Here is a 15,629-nt window from a genome sequence, read left to right on the forward strand (position 1 = left end):
AAAGGTGAAGAACCTCTGGCCTGTCGGCCTAATTTATGCCCGTCAGTCACTGTACCCTCCACATTTGGCCTGCCTGTCCATTTCAGCAAAGTCACTCCCACCTGCCCTACACCTTGCATCATGTGTTACATCCAATGTGGGACTGGTAAAGGCTTGGATAAAATGGGCTTGGCTGAAAGGAACTCTACAGGCACTGCTGATCTGCGTTGCCTGCAAAACCCCTTGTGCAGTGCTCCCCAAACATCCACAAGCACTGCACATGCTTTTTTGCCCATACACTTTGCTTTCAAATCTTCAGGGGCAAAAATGGGTCACCTGATGTTGTTGTAACACCAAGGAGTTGGCAGGTGGGCAGCCTATCAAACTTGTCCCACCAGGGTATGTGGAAATCTGGCTCACTGGCTGGATCTAGTTTCCTACTACTGAGTATAGATTAATTTGATATAGAACTTTGTTATGGTGTGATATTGAGCAAACGATACTAACTTTAAAAGATCTATGATCTGAAGAATTTCTTGAATAGATGTAAGGGCTTCTGTATGCACAACTTGGCATTTTTTTTTCAACTTCAGCTTCTTTTGCATTATATGGTCTGCCTGAAGTTTCACTTAAGTTTCTGTAATTGCTGATAAAGGGGTTTAGAAGCCATACTCTGTGGTGGTATCACTTACGTAAATCCCATATAGAGTTCATAATATGGCTCGATCAGGGTCCTTCAGTATGGAATTTGTACTGAAATTATGGAAAAGCTGGATATTTTACCGTAACTTGATTAATAGTGTCAAATAGCATTACAGTGGTACCTCTGGTTGTGGATGGGATCCGTTCCGGAGCTCTGGTCAGATCCCGAGGTTTCTTCAACCGGAGGGACGGCTTCTGCACATTCACACGGGGCGGTAAAGCGCTTCTGTGCATGTGCGCGGGGTGGTTTGCCACATTTGCATCCTGAAAGATATGCAACCGGAGGTGTGCGTATCCAGAGGGTACCACTGTACTGTCTTTTTAGATGACTTTAAAGAAAAAAAACTACTACTTTTCTGCACAAATACTTTAATCTACTACCTTCTCTTAAATTTCTTTCTGTCCTTTTTGGTTGGTCATTCTATGTAGCACTTCCAATTTATTTGGCACAGATTTTGATACATTTCTATATGGCTTATTTTCAGCACTAGCCAAATGTGTAGAGGACTCTGCCAAGCCATCTTGGTTTATGCTGCATCATTATCTTCCATTTGAGGATAGTATAAGAATAGAAATATATTGAACTACTGCTGATTGTGCCAAATTGCTAGAGTCTTTGTTTTCTTCAAATTCTAGGGATAGTATTATAATAAATGAGTGTTCAAGTAATTGATCAACATACAAAGGTTATAAATGTGTAAATAGCCTAACCTTAGTTGCTAGGAGACTGTGATAAATGGACATCTGCTATCTACAGACAACTAAAGGATTTGAGGACTTGTACTTTTAAAAGTATCACTTGATTGTTGTTAAACTGTTAAGAGAAACAAAATGACCTGATTGTGAAATAATGTAACAATACAGTAATTAGAATAGCACATGATTGTTATTTTGTGGTGTCAGCTGACTGGAAACACACACATGACTATACAAGCTATATCATGCTACAACGTTTATGCTAAGTCTTTGTCTCTTTTTAGAAATGTAGGCAGTACTACACTTAAATGTAATTCCTCCCCTACATATATTTCAAGAGGATGCTTGGAAATGTACAAGCATGTACCCTTTCTCCCAGTACTTAATGTCTTTTGCTAGTACTACAAAGGCAGGGGCTCTAATGTATGTTACCACGTGCAATTTTATAACAGATTTGTTAATCATCTGTCATTGTCCACTACCCCCCCAACCCCCCCCCCTTTTGTCATATCTACCACATTCGAGAACTTTGGAAGAACTTCAGAAGGGTGGTTTACGTAGGCATTCCTGAAAATATTTTTTCCTATTTGGTTTGCGTCAGCTAATTTCAGGGGCGTATGTAAAGCCCCCTGTGCCCTTGGCAAGGAGCTGTATTGGTCTGGTCCCCCCCAGTCGCCTTCATGGTTCAAGAAGGATGAGAAGCTTCTCCTGCACTTGATCTTGGCAGGACAGTGGCATCATTTCACCACACACATATTTGTCGTACAATCCATAGTCTGATATATTATTTTTGTGTTCCCCCTGGGCCTGTGTCCCAGGTGAAGACCAGTTTCACCAACTCCTAGGTATGCCTCTGGCTAATTTCAAGGAAAGCTTTAATAGCTTGTTGACTTAACATGAAAAATGTGTTACTGTTACACATATATATTTTTTTTAGTTCTACTCACAGGTAAGAATTCCTGTAGGTGGAACAGGAAGGGGAAGCAATTTTCAAGAATTTATTTCCCCCCTTGCAGCCTCTATAGTACCCTAAATCTGTTATGGAGAGTCCTTCATCACTCTGGAGATTTCTCCGTGTACCTCCTCCACAAGAGGCCCAGAGGGTGGCAACACAAAAGCAGGCCTTTTTTATGGTGGCTCCTCCATTGTGGAATGATTTCCCCAGGGAGGCTTGCCTGGCGTCTTCATTACATATCTTTAGGTGATAGGCAAAAACATTCCTCTTCTCCCAGGTCTTTGGCTAATTAAACAATCTATCACCTTTTAATCTCTGTGTGGGGCAGGGGGGGCGTAGGGCTGTCATTTAAAAAAGAAATTTAACCCAGTTTTTGTACATAAAGTATAAAGCTTTTGCTTGTGCATCTAGTATACCTGAAAAAGTGTCTCCACTCCCATCATTCAACCCAGACACCGAGGTCCAGCTCTGAGGGCCTTCTGATGGTTCCTTCACTGCAAGAAGTGAAGTTACAGGGAACCAGGCAGAGGGCTTTCTTAGTAGTTGTTCCCCCCCTGTGGATCACCCTCCCATCAGATGTCAAGAAGATGAGCAGCTATATAACCTTAGAAGACATCTGAAGGCAGCCCTGTTAAGTCTGTATGAAAGACTTTCCTACTGTGAATACTACAAAGCAAATTCTTCCTCCTCTACACTACTCCTTCAGTTAGTAAAACAAATCAATACAAATCGACACTTGCAGCTAGTCACAACATGACATGCTAGGTTTCCAACAATGTCTGCCAGTTTCTGATATCTACTGGAAAAGAAGAACTGTGTGAACATTTCTGGAAGGTGGAACGATAGGGTCTTTCTCATATGAGTGTAAAATAAAAGAAATCATAATTTAAATTCTATAACACCTCTGCTTTATGCTGAAGTAGCAGTATTAGCAATTCTTTGTGATACATGACAAGAGCTCCTTTGGGAGGAAGGATAGAATATAAATTCAATAAATAAAATACATGTTTGGTCCAAAATAGCACCTGAAACTCATGCTTTAAGTACTAAGCTAGCAGTTAAAATTGTGTTATTTTGATTATCATTTCAAGAGCCAGCATCTGAAAATATTCCATTCATTGTGGTATTTATTCTCTTGAGGCTGGAGCAGATGAGCGGCCTGCCTGGAAACGATGGTTTTGCAAATTGGGAGCATAATCCAGAAACAGATTTGAAATTGGTCTATAGGTTCTAGCTTGAGATGGCAAACCTGGTTTTCATTGGCCAAAGTGCAGATGTAATGCCAAACCAGCAATTATATTGATAAAAAGAAGAAAAATTCTGTACCTGGGAATGGGGCACAGTGTGTGTTCCTGAGGCTGGTTCTTGATTACAACTTAAGTATAAAATCATTTATTTGTTTTAAAACCAAAGGTCTGCACAAACAAATAATAGTTGACACTCTGCAGGGAGTACCAGAAAATCTGAACTGGGCCAAAGCAAGTGTACAAGGAGCTGCTGTAGTGATTTCTTGTAAAAATCTGCTCTCCAATGCCATATAAAGATTACCATAAATGGTTTATAATAGCTCAGCACAATTGAGCAAACGGGGGGTTATTGGGAATGCTGGTGTATGCTGCTCAAATTTCACCTGTCCCACTCCTCCCTTTGCTACACTGGGAGGAAACAAACTAGAATACTGCATATATGTAAGTGTAATTAATTTTGTCGTCCCCCCCCCCCCCACAAATGAGGAAATGGGATTTTATTGGTACCCATTCTGTAGTGGGCACTGTGAGGCTTAGATAGGTTTTTTTTTTGCTGTGAACCATTGCTAGGAGCAGTTCAAATCCAGTAGCCTACAACATGATCTTTTGCCTCTGCCGCACATTTCTGATTAGCTAATTAATGGTGGAAGCCGAAGTTGGTTGTTTCCTGAAAGAAACATGCATGAGAGCGTAGATATGTATCCAAATTACTGGGTAATGAAACAGGTTTGTGACTTGAGGTTATCTGAAAGTGAAGAACCATAGTAAGCCACTCTTGAAAGTGAGGGGACTTTCAAATGTAGCTTGTAATATGAAATGGGGATCTGCTTTTCAAAAAATGAAAAAGTTACAAATGTTTGTTGCTTGGGTGGACCTGAAGTAACTGCATGGATCCTGCTTGGTCCTTTGGATCTTGTTTCATTAATAATTCCAGGGCCATTTTACTGGAAAGAAAAGTCACTTGAATATAGGAAATGGAATGAATCCTTTATTGGAATTGATCATGTGTGGGTTTCTTTGGCTGAATCACATGTCCCATGCTTGGTTTGCTATTGCATATATATACTTTGTGAGGTATAATCATACATATTGACATGTAGGTTTTGAATAACTGCCTACAAGGAAGCCGCTTTCATATATGAAGTTTATTCTGTTTTGAAGTATTGCTAATGCTTGAGGAAATGCTTCAAGTATTTTGAAACTGATGTAGTCATAAGTAGGTTACAGATGAGCCAGTTCTCTATGAAGCTGGAGTTTATCAGACTTGTGTTTGAATGATAAAGCAGCAGATCCATAGATAGTTCTGCTGCAGTTTCATTTAAAGTTACTCAAAAATTTACTCTAGACATGACAAATGTGACTGATATAGTAAGTACTATTTCCTGTATGTTGTAGTAAGATTTTAACAATAATTTGTATTGTTCACAGGAAAAGCTGTGTACTTAGTGCTGTCCATCATCCTTGCCACTGAAAAGGCAGTATGGAGACGAAATAGACTCTTCAGTATAGAAAAAGTAAATAGAACAATTTTTGTTTAAAACCATATGGTCATCTGAAAAAAGAAGGGTCATAAATTATCTTTCAACTCCTACCTGAGTCCTTTGTATTGTGTGATGAATTAGTGATTCCAAAACCTGGAAGACCCTTGTAAAGCAAAACTGGGATTAACTGATTTAAAAGTGACTGAATGTTACAACGTTGATGTAACATAATTCTCTTACAACGCTGTTGCCTCTTGAATGAGTGTTGAACTTAAAAAGGGGGGGGGAAGGTTTAGGGATATTCTGATTTCTAAAGTAACAAATCTGAGTAGTTAGTAAACTGATGTATTCCATCTTCACCTTCTTAAAGTAGGATTTAGGAACAGCCTAAAGAGTATTTTATTCATATTTTTTCTGTTAAATAAATGATAGAGATTTTAGTCAGTACATTTAGTTATACTGTATTCCTGATATCAGGTGCTGGGCACATATATTGAACTTTAAGTATAATACATTAGCAGAAATTAGCTCTCAATGTATCTTCCAGGTCATTCCTGAGGATGCTTAATGATCTGTCACTGATCCATTTGTGTTTATCAATTCTGTACTGTATGAGGTATAAAATAAGTAAGGCAGCTAATGACCGATTAGCAGTTGTTATAATATTTTCTTTACACTATTGAGTAAAGCAATACTTAGTCAAGTGTGATATGAAAGTACTGTTCACACACAATGCTAAGCATGATTATGCAAATGAAACTCTGGCTCTAACTTTCTGTGGTTTGTTTATTATGGTTTATTCTGAACAAACCAGAATTTGAAGCTTCAATTTGATCCTGATTTGTTTGAACTAACCACAGTTTCCTGGGTTCAACTGTAACAGAAAACTGAAGGCTTTTACTTTCAAAGAAACAAATCTTTTCTCTCTGCATGTGAAGGCGGGAAAAAGGGGATAAATGAAACTGAGCCTTTTCCTGACTTCTTCATGTAATCCTAATCCATGATCAAGCATTGTGAATGAACTGTGTTTAGTTACTCTTTTGGTATGTATATGGTATATATTTTTTCATAACTGTGGATAGTCCATAATTTATGTGTTCTAATAGATTTATTCTTATTCTTTTTTCCCCAAAGCTTTCTGCCTGAAATCATTTACTTCAAGGAGTGCAGGATGACAGAACGTGGAATAAAATGGGCTTGTGAGTATTGTACATACGAAAACTGGCCATCTGCGATCAAGTGTACCATGTGCCGTGCTCAAAGACCTAGTGGAACTATTATAACAGAAGATCCTTTCAAAAGTGGTTCAAGTGAAGTCGGTAGAGATTGGGATCCTGCAAGTATTGAAGGAGGCAGCAGTCCTTTGATATGTCCAGATTCCAGTGCAAGACCAAGAGTTAAATCATCCTACAGTATGGAAAGTGCAAATAAGTGGTCATGCCACATGTGCACATACTTGAACTGGCCTCGTGCAATACGATGCACACAGTGCTTGTCTCAGCGTAGGACCAGGAGTCCCACAGAATCCCCTCAGTCTTCAGGGTCTGGTTCAAGACCAGCTCCTTTCTCTGTGGATCCTTGTGAGGAGTACAATGATAGAAATAAACTAAACATGAGGACACAGCACTGGACCTGTTCTGTCTGTACGTATGAAAACTGGGCTAAAGCCAGAAAGTGTGTTGTGTGTGATCATCCAAGACCCAACAACATTGAAGCAATAGAATTGGCAGAAACAGACGAAGCTTCCTCAATAATAAATGAGCAAGACAGAACTCGATGGAGAGGCAGCTGTAGTAGTGGCAATAGCCAAAGAAGATCACCTCCTACAACCAAACGGGAATCTGAAATGAAAATGGACTTTCAGAGAATTGAGCTGGCTGGAGCCGTTGGCAGCAAAGAAGAACTTGAAGTTGACTTCAAAAAACTAAAGCAAATAAAAAACAGAATGAAGAAGACTGACTGGCTGTTTCTTAATGCTTGTGTTGGTAAGTTCTGTGTCAGTCATATTTCATTTACAAGGGAAGATGAGTGGTGTATATTGGTTAAAATGTAAAACACAATTATTTTGGCAAGCTTCACACAATGTTTATAACAAGCATGCATATGAAGCTCTTTAAACACTTAAAATCACTATACAAATGTTGAATTTCCATATTTTAACAACACAATATGTGAACTTATTTTTGTAAGGTGTTGAAACATAGGAAAATCCTACTTGAATGCTAGCCAAATAAATACCATTGACACAAGCGTAAAATCAGAGTTGCACTTCAGTTTTAAAAATAAAGATTCTAAATGCCTTTAAGAACAGTTCCTAGTTTTTGGAGGAGGAAAACAAGAAAGAAAATATTCTGAATCTCAGAAGCCAGAACAGCAAGAGGGATCGCTGCGCAGTGAAACCAGCAATCCCTCTTGCTGTTCTGGCTTCTGGGATAGCTGCGCAGCCTGCATTCACTCCATAAGACGCACACACATTTCCCCTTACTTTTTAGGAGGGAAAAAGTGAGTCTTATAGAGCAAAAAATACGGTTTTTTTTTTTTTACCCTACTTACAGTGACAAGCTGTGCCTTAGAATCAGCAGCTGCAGTTCACAAGTGTTTGTAAACAGTATAGATCTTACACAAGTGTGAGGCAATCAGTTAAAAATAACACAGAATGTAGTTCTGACCTTGGAAATACTGATTGTAGTAACAAATATTGTCCTTTTGGCATATTATAAATTACACTTTGATTAATTATTTCTAGTGTATCAAATCTATAATGCTATCGGGATATGTCTAGTGTTCTGCTATGTGGATTTCCCCCTACAAGCAGATATTTTGGAAAATATTGAAAGTATTTTCAAAGTATAAGGGTGGAACTGTGCTGTATATTTAATAATAATGATGATAGTAATACAGTGCAATTAGTTTCATGGTGCATTAGAATAGTGACTACTGACTGCTGAAAAATACCCTGTATTCTTTCAAAATAATAACCTTCCAACTTTTTATGGAAGAAGGGGGGGTATACAAAGCACTGCCAGGAAGTGTCTCCCCTCCTTTGTGGAAGATGGATTTTTTCTTGTTTATACAAGACAGAACTCAATGTAGCATACTGCTATCCAAAATTCTCAAACACCCATGGTAAAAATAATGTTCATTGCCATCTTTCTCCCTTACGGTACTATACACAAAGACAAAGATTTCTGATGGATTTATTTTTTAAAGAAAATTGTCATGGATAGAACATTCCCTTCTTCATTTAACAACAAGAATACCCTTGCTTGGATTTATTAAATGCTACAAAGATGTTTAGCTGGTGTTTGAGAGACTGGGAACTTAAGATATGGGTGTCTAATATTGAATACCTGATGGATCTATTGCTTAGGATGGTAATACTGACATGTCAGAACACTGGGGCATATGCATGTAATGTGTGTATATAATAGTGAAATGCTAGACTTGCAAATAGTATTCAGTTAGATATGGCAAATAGTTGACCAGGAAAAGAAGGTTCCATTTTTTGCTGCCCGTAAAATAAAAGGCATACTATTTATAGTGCTTATTTAAAGATTTAAAAACAATGTATTATACTTGTCTTTGAATACATGGTTCTTGTTTTGGTCCAAATGCAAATAGCTCATTAATTATCTTTGCAGTTTTGTATCTTGCATTGCAGCATGTCCTGAAAAGGAGACTCCGTTGATTTTTAAGTTTGCCTTTTTACAATTTTGTTATAGTGGTTTCAAGATGCTGTTTCCCATGATTTATTTTTAGAAATTTGATATCAGTCACTCTAGCATTTAATTAGTATGCGACAAGTTGCTTCCTGTGGGATGCCTTTTGTAAGGTACCATATGAGAGGAATAGATTCTGCACAATTTTTGTCTTTTGTTTTTCTAATGTGGAAAACATGATTGTGGTCTATCATAATAGCAAATGTATGTTTATATTTCCCATGTGTGGCCGATACCTTAAGGCATTTACTAGCCTCTGACATACTAGGTTCCTGTGATGCAGAAAAGGTCTATACCAAGTTTGCAGCTCAGTTTAAAGCAACACTAAAAGAGGCAGAGCATAAGCTTTATTTAACAGCAAGAAAACAACAAAAGGAGGACTTTTTTCTGCTGGAACTCACCAGAATTCAGTTCCGGCACCTCTTATGTGGACACCATTGCCATTATACAGAGACAAAGGAAGGTGTTTGTGGTGAGTTCCAGCACCTTTTTTCTAGAAAAATAGCACTGATTATGTAGACCTGTAGTTTATTTTAAAATACAGGTTTAGAAGGCCTGAGTAAATAAAAAGGCACTCACTTGGGGCCAAAAAGACCATAAAAAGGTGCCTGAGGAGACTATACCAATACTGGTGTGCCACAGCTGAGAAGCCCCTCTCTTTTGTAGCCACCTGCTTCACTTCACCTGGATCCAAACAGGATCTCAATGGTTCGGCCTTTGTAGGCTAAAGCTGGTGATTCACATTAGGCCTGGAAAAGGACAGGGAGGCAGTGCGGCAGGTTAAGTACCTAGTTCATAGCCTTGTGGCTCTATTTTAAACAAATTGCAGTTTCGGAGTCACTCTTTAAAAAGGCAGCCACATGTGCAACTCATTGCAGTAGTCTGAAGGTGTGGTTACCTGAATGTAAACAGCTCTGGCCAAGGTATAGCCATACTTTATATATTGGCTAAAACTGGTGAAAGGTACTTGCCACACAGACCTCTTGAACCTCTTATGATAATTTTGCATCCAGAAGTATCCCTAAGCTGTGAATTTACTAAGTTTTTTGAGGCGTTGGGAACCCTTTTCAGATCAGACTGTTTGCCCTTCACATGTGGCCCTCGATACCTTTTTGGAACCCCTTGGCAACATTTGAAACCCCCCCCCCATCCTCATCTCATGCTGTCTTTCCAAAGCTGGGGGAGTTTCCAAAGTTTGGGGGAGGAGGTGTGAAGGCTCTAACAGGATCCTAGGGTTCTTCCATCTCCTTTCCAAAGCCTAATCTACACTTTTCCAGCTTTGGGAAGGAGAAGGGAGGGCTCTTGTACTCTTTCAGAGCCTCGTGCCTCCTTCCCAAAGCCCAGTGCCTTACTTAGCCCGCTGTGAGAAGGCAGCACAAGGGCTGTGGGGGAGGCATCAAATTTTAGCCTTCCTGCCCCCATATGACAAGGCAGTGTGCCGTCTAAGGGTTCCATGTTGAACTACTCTTGGGGCCCATCTGGTATGAAAAGTTGGGCTGCCCTGAGCTGGATAGACAAATCATCTACCAATAGTGCTTCCACCTTATCAGGATTGAGTCTCAGTTTGTTAATCCAATCAGTTACCATGCTAATGTTCTGCTTCAGGGCATCCACTGCCTCACCTGCTTCTGATTATTGCATACTGGTCACACCTCAGCCCAGATTGCTCAACCTCTTTTCTCAGTGGTTTTGTGTAGATGTTAAACAGCACGGGGGCTCCAGGAAGCACAATTGTGAAGGCATTGAGCAGTATTTCTGCAGTACCAACTTATGGAATTGGTCCTCTCAGTAGAAATGGAAAATCCCTCTTATGCCTAGGTGGGTGAGCCTAACTAGAAGAATACAAGAGTGATGGTATTGAAAGTCATGGAGAGGGTTACACTTGAGCCTTCTGTCTTCTAACTGCTTGGACCCAGCCAACCATACATTTCCTGCTAGATTTAATAAGCCATGACTGGCAAGGGTCAAATACACAAGTGTTATTCTGGGCATGAGTCATGACCAAGCATTGTCCATGTCCTCATGTTTCAGTAACTGAAATCCATCCAAGCAGGCTGGACCAGATGGAACTCTGAACACCTCTACTACTGACATAGCATTAATTGTAAAGTTTAAGTCATGATGGATGCAAGAAACTTTACATTCAGAGTGTCCTGCAAACATGTGATAGTGGGTTCCTGAGGATTCGCCACATCTCCCAGGCCAGATTTCAAAAAGGCCCTGCACTGTTTGGGAAATCTAGATAACATTGAGAGGGTTCAGCTATAGGAGGAAAAAGTTTGTTCACATCCATAACTGCAACAAAGTAGGCTCTCACTTGTGTTCAGTTGGATTCATCTTGAATTTCCTTCCACTTGTGTACCAGCTGTCTTTCAGCTTGTTTCATTGTGCTCAGGTGTGTAACAAGGAGTTGCATAGGCTGTACCTAAAGGAAGAGACTGGTTGCATCAGTTGAGTGAGTCATCTCCTTATTCCAGAGAACAGCTAGGGCTTCAGTAGGAATGCCTGCCAAATCAGCTGGAAAAGCCCCCAGAAACGGCCTCTGGGGTGAATTGTTGTTAAAGGTACCCCACAGTTGCTGAGGGGTAAAGCCCCTGCAAGATAGTCTCAGCACCAAACATCCTTGGGAATCTCCAGAACCAAATATGAGACCATCTTCATCAGTTCAGAAAGGTAGCAGGGTGGATGATACGCCAACAGAACCCCCAGTGTGGCCCAGGAGTCCAACAGAAGATAAAAATACTCCAAATTAGTACCAAATAGGACAGCAGAACTGGAGAAAAAATGGTGCCTCCACGAGGCATTTTGAAATCCTTGCTATAATATGGAAGTTCAGGTGGATGTGGGCAGCATGTATGTATTGGTGCTCTCCTGCCAGCTGAAGATGACACAAAATCCCTCCTAATGTACTTCTGGCAGGCAGCATCTTGAAGAAAGCTGTAGAGACTATATTGATTTTTTATACATCTGCTGCTCTGTTTCTTGGCCTGTCAACCTGCTGCTTTGACTTCTGCATTTGAGCCAAGCCCAACATAGTCAGAAGAGAAGTCTGCCCCCCCAAGCCATTTTACCAGTCATATGTTGAGAGCATGGAGTTGGCTGCTCCTACTGGCCAAAAATCACATCACCATCCTTAAAAATACAGTCTGTTACCTTGTCTCCAGATGGTCTGGCTGCTGCTGCAGTCCTTCTGGCTGTTCCTAGCTTTGAAGTCTACTGCTTTACTATCTTGCCCATCATGATAGATGGAGTGAAAAAACCATGCTGTGTCACACACTCTAGGCAATGAGGCAATAGCCCTTTGGCTGACATGGCCTCTTGTTACCCGCAAAGGGTAGAGAAAGCAGACTCAGCCAATCAGAAGCCTCAGCTTTAATGAAAATCTAGTAGTGAATCTATATACCTTTTAGCCTTGATTGCCATGCCCACTGGACAGCAGCGGGGGCACAGTTAAAGTTTACTGTTAAAGGCTCTCCATATCTTGTGAGAGGGTGCTGCCCTATGACTACTGAATTTTGCAGGTTGCTTCTGTAAAAAGCTGTGGAAGAAAATACTGAATTACAATCTTTCCCTTTTTAATCACTATTGTTCTGATTTTAAAAATCTAAAGCATCAGTTTTGTATTCTCTCCAGAGTTTTCTTTTAGGCTTGAGGGTATTAGAGAGCTCTTTCATCTTGATGGCCTTATGGGGAAAATGTACATTTTTAAAAGCAATACAGAGCAGTCAAATCAAAACTCTCAGGTTCTAGTGGCTAGTGATGTTAAATTCTCAAAAATAATCTTTTGGAGAGAATATTCTCACTTCATATCACTACTAGTGGCACACCATTTATGATTCCCTGGGATATGTTCCTATTCTGCAGATATGAAATAAGGATAGGTGCCCTTTGAATGAAGCTTGTGCCTTTTTCCTAAGTAAGCCCACTTACATTGTGATAATTGCATGAAAGGGCCCTCAATTATTTTTTGAAATTTGCATTCCAGTCTAGGTAATCAGTCCTCTTCCTCAACTCTCCTACCTTATCTACTTGCATCACCAGGATGGCATGAACAGTAGAGTTGAGCAAACTACAAAGGAGCTGATATGTACCCTAGATAAACAAGATATTTGCCTGAGGCTGATAGAATGTGATAGTGTTTTCTGGAGGAAGGTGACTTAAATTCTCTGTTTCAAGTTCATTTGGATTCTTATTATTTGATGAATTGATCAGAGCTATTCAACCACTGTTCTTGTTAACTTTGCTTGTGTGCAACATTTCCAAATGGTTAATTTCCTTTACTTTGGTATAACTTTTAGATTAGCCAAACCAAAAATTTCCTGCTGCTAACACATGATAAAAGATTGAAATGTCTGATCAACATTCTTAATGTTTCAGCTTTGTGGTTGGCTGTGAATTTCCAGACTGAGTATCCTAACCTAAGCCTGCACAATGTGTGGTTTGCTAAGTTGAACACAGACAGACATTTTTTTGAAACCTGATGGGTACTTAATAAGCTTCCGTTTTGTGTAGCCAAGCAACAAAACCAGGAGGAGACTATCAAGTTCTAAACAAACTACCAGATCTACTTGGTGGATGTGGGTTACAGGTTGTCTAGGCATGTCAGGACATCAATTAATGTGCAGTTTTGGTGGTATGAGGTCTCCATACCACATGTTACATACGTATGTGGCCTACTTTGAACAAGAGATGCAGCAGTGGGGAAGAAAAACTGGAAGTTGGAAATCCTAGATGGGGAAAAGGGTTGAGTGGCTTCTTCCACATTACTTCTTTACACTTTAAACAGCTTTTCTAGTTATTCACATCTCTGTGTGTATCATACAATTCTGGCTTGGATCAGATTCTTTTGATCAAAAATACTGTATTCTGATCATAATCCCCAATATTTGTCCTGCCTTGGTCTCCTCTTATATTGCTTGTCGTCAGCAGTGAAATCTGTAATGGAAGCGTTTGACAACTGTTCATTTCATCTGCTATGGGGAAGAAAGGTGAAAAGAGATTATTTGGCAGAGTATGTATGTGTAACATTCATTCTTGCCTAAGAGAATCCAGAAACCACATTTTCTCTTAGAATTGTCTGTCTGGGAATGCAGCTTTCATTAAAAGCATTTTACTGATACTTTTGAGAAATATGCTTGCCTGCAGAAAGTTATAAGTGTTTATAATCCCACCCCCCAAAATACTTCTCAGGTCATAGCCTTCAGACCAGTCATCTCTCTTAATGGTGTCAGAAATTTTATCAAGTGCTAATTTTAGGCTGTATATCATAACATGTATATTGTGATGTAATTGTTATCTTAATATTACATTTTTTGATCTAAATAATAATTTGATATTTAAGGATGTGGCATCCTAGATCTGTAAAAGAATTTGTGGATAATCTTCTTAGTTTCATAGATGTAGGTGTCTTGTTGTCATTTGGGGGCAGGACGGCAACACTTTTTATTTATTATTTTGATAAGCATGCACTAATACACAATTCACATAAGTGACACATTGTTAATATCAAATTTTTAACAGAAATTGTTAATACATGTTTAATTTGGTGTTTACAGTAAACATATTAGTACCAAACTTCAGTTTTCAAAACCACCCTACGTACTCTTTATTGTTAAATTCCTTAGCATATTGTCTATCCATAACATATACTTCAAGGATTCAAAGCACATACATTTCAGTAATCCTTGAGTGTCAGCTAGGCACAAAAAATGGCACCCAGACTTTTTGAGGTGCTCGCAAATGGAAAATCTTTAGGTGCAAAATGCACCTGGCATTTCTCTCTCTCACTGGCAATCTCACTCTCACTGAGGAGGACCCACCATTTGGCTTCCACAAACAGTAGCAATCTAAGCAACAAACAAAGGTATTTATATCCTTTCATAGATCAGTAGGCTGGATGTCCAACAGTTGGCAGCACTCATATCCCATCACTCTTCCCAGTGCTTCGGCTATATATTGCTCAGCAATACCCAGGCCTGGTAGAGGTACCAAAAGTGGGGAATGAGGTGTGCAGATGGAATCACTTACTTCTCCCCTATCCCATGCTTGCATTGCCTGGTCTGAGAATCAGTCAGGTATCCTCTCCATCTCATTCTCCATCAACCTCCTCTCTGTTGGCTTTTTTTTTTTTTAAAGACCAATTTTATTTTGTCCTCAGGCTCTCAGAGCTCACTCTAGTGCTTGGACTTTAGGCAAGGACCATAGTCAGAGGAGGAAGTGGGGCTGTGCTCTCTGTGTTGGCCTGGCTGCCCTAAGGGTCCTTGGAGGTGAGGACTCAGGGGCCAACTTTAATTGAGAGCTGACACACCAGCCATACCTGCAGAATGGTGACAGTGGCAGAAGGAGTGACTTATGCTGTTAGCTAGTTACCCAGTTCCCTAACTGATGGGCTGGGCATGTTTAGCACATGTCTGCACATATGCTTTCAGTAATATTGGGTTTCCCTTTCATTCAGTGCCAATATTATTTGAAAGCTATGAGCAATAAACTTGTGGCCTGCTGTAATCCTCTTAAGCATTGGCCTCCATCTTTCAAGCCCCAGCTCTGCTCCACTCCCAGGTGCAGGCATAACTGGTTTTGTAAGCCCCATTGAGGATTTTTCTCAAAAGGTGGGTTATAAATCTCTTGAATATGTTAGTTGTTCTTGAGTAAATGTGTGTACAAAAATACTAAATTCAGATTCCTTTTTGGTTTTTAGGCACAGTCCAGCCCTTATGCACCTGTGTGTCCTGGCCCCCATGATAGACAGGCCCATGGGGAGGAGCAAGGGGCACTTAAGGGTAAGAAGGGGGGTCCTTATAGCCCCTACAAAGTCTCCGGTACTTACTAAGCTGGGAGGGAGGAATAACCA

At 40.0% G+C, this 15,629-nt stretch overlaps 1 protein-coding gene across 2 annotated transcripts in view; it reads left to right on the forward strand.

Annotated features, from left to right (window-relative positions):
- Nucleotides 1-15,629, forward strand: part of ZRANB1 (zinc finger RANBP2-type containing 1) — a 280,696-nt gene that overhangs the window by 245,844 nt on the left and 19,223 nt on the right. The window contains exons 2-3 of one of the 2 annotated variants that reach the window (XM_081912699.1): nucleotides 5,006-5,093; nucleotides 6,195-7,045. In XM_081912699.1, coding sequence (XP_081768825.1) covers nucleotides 6,232-7,045 — 814 coding nt within the window. In that variant the 5' untranslated portion in view covers nucleotides 5,006-5,093; nucleotides 6,195-6,231. The remainder of the gene's footprint in view (nucleotides 1-5,005; nucleotides 5,094-6,194; nucleotides 7,046-15,629) is intronic. The other variant, XM_081912698.1, reaches the window with a different exon arrangement.

Source organism: Podarcis melisellensis (assembly GCF_964234715.1).
Source record: "Podarcis melisellensis genome assembly, chromosome: 5".
NCBI classification, from domain to species: Eukaryota; Metazoa; Chordata; class Lepidosauria; order Squamata; family Lacertidae; genus Podarcis; species Podarcis melisellensis.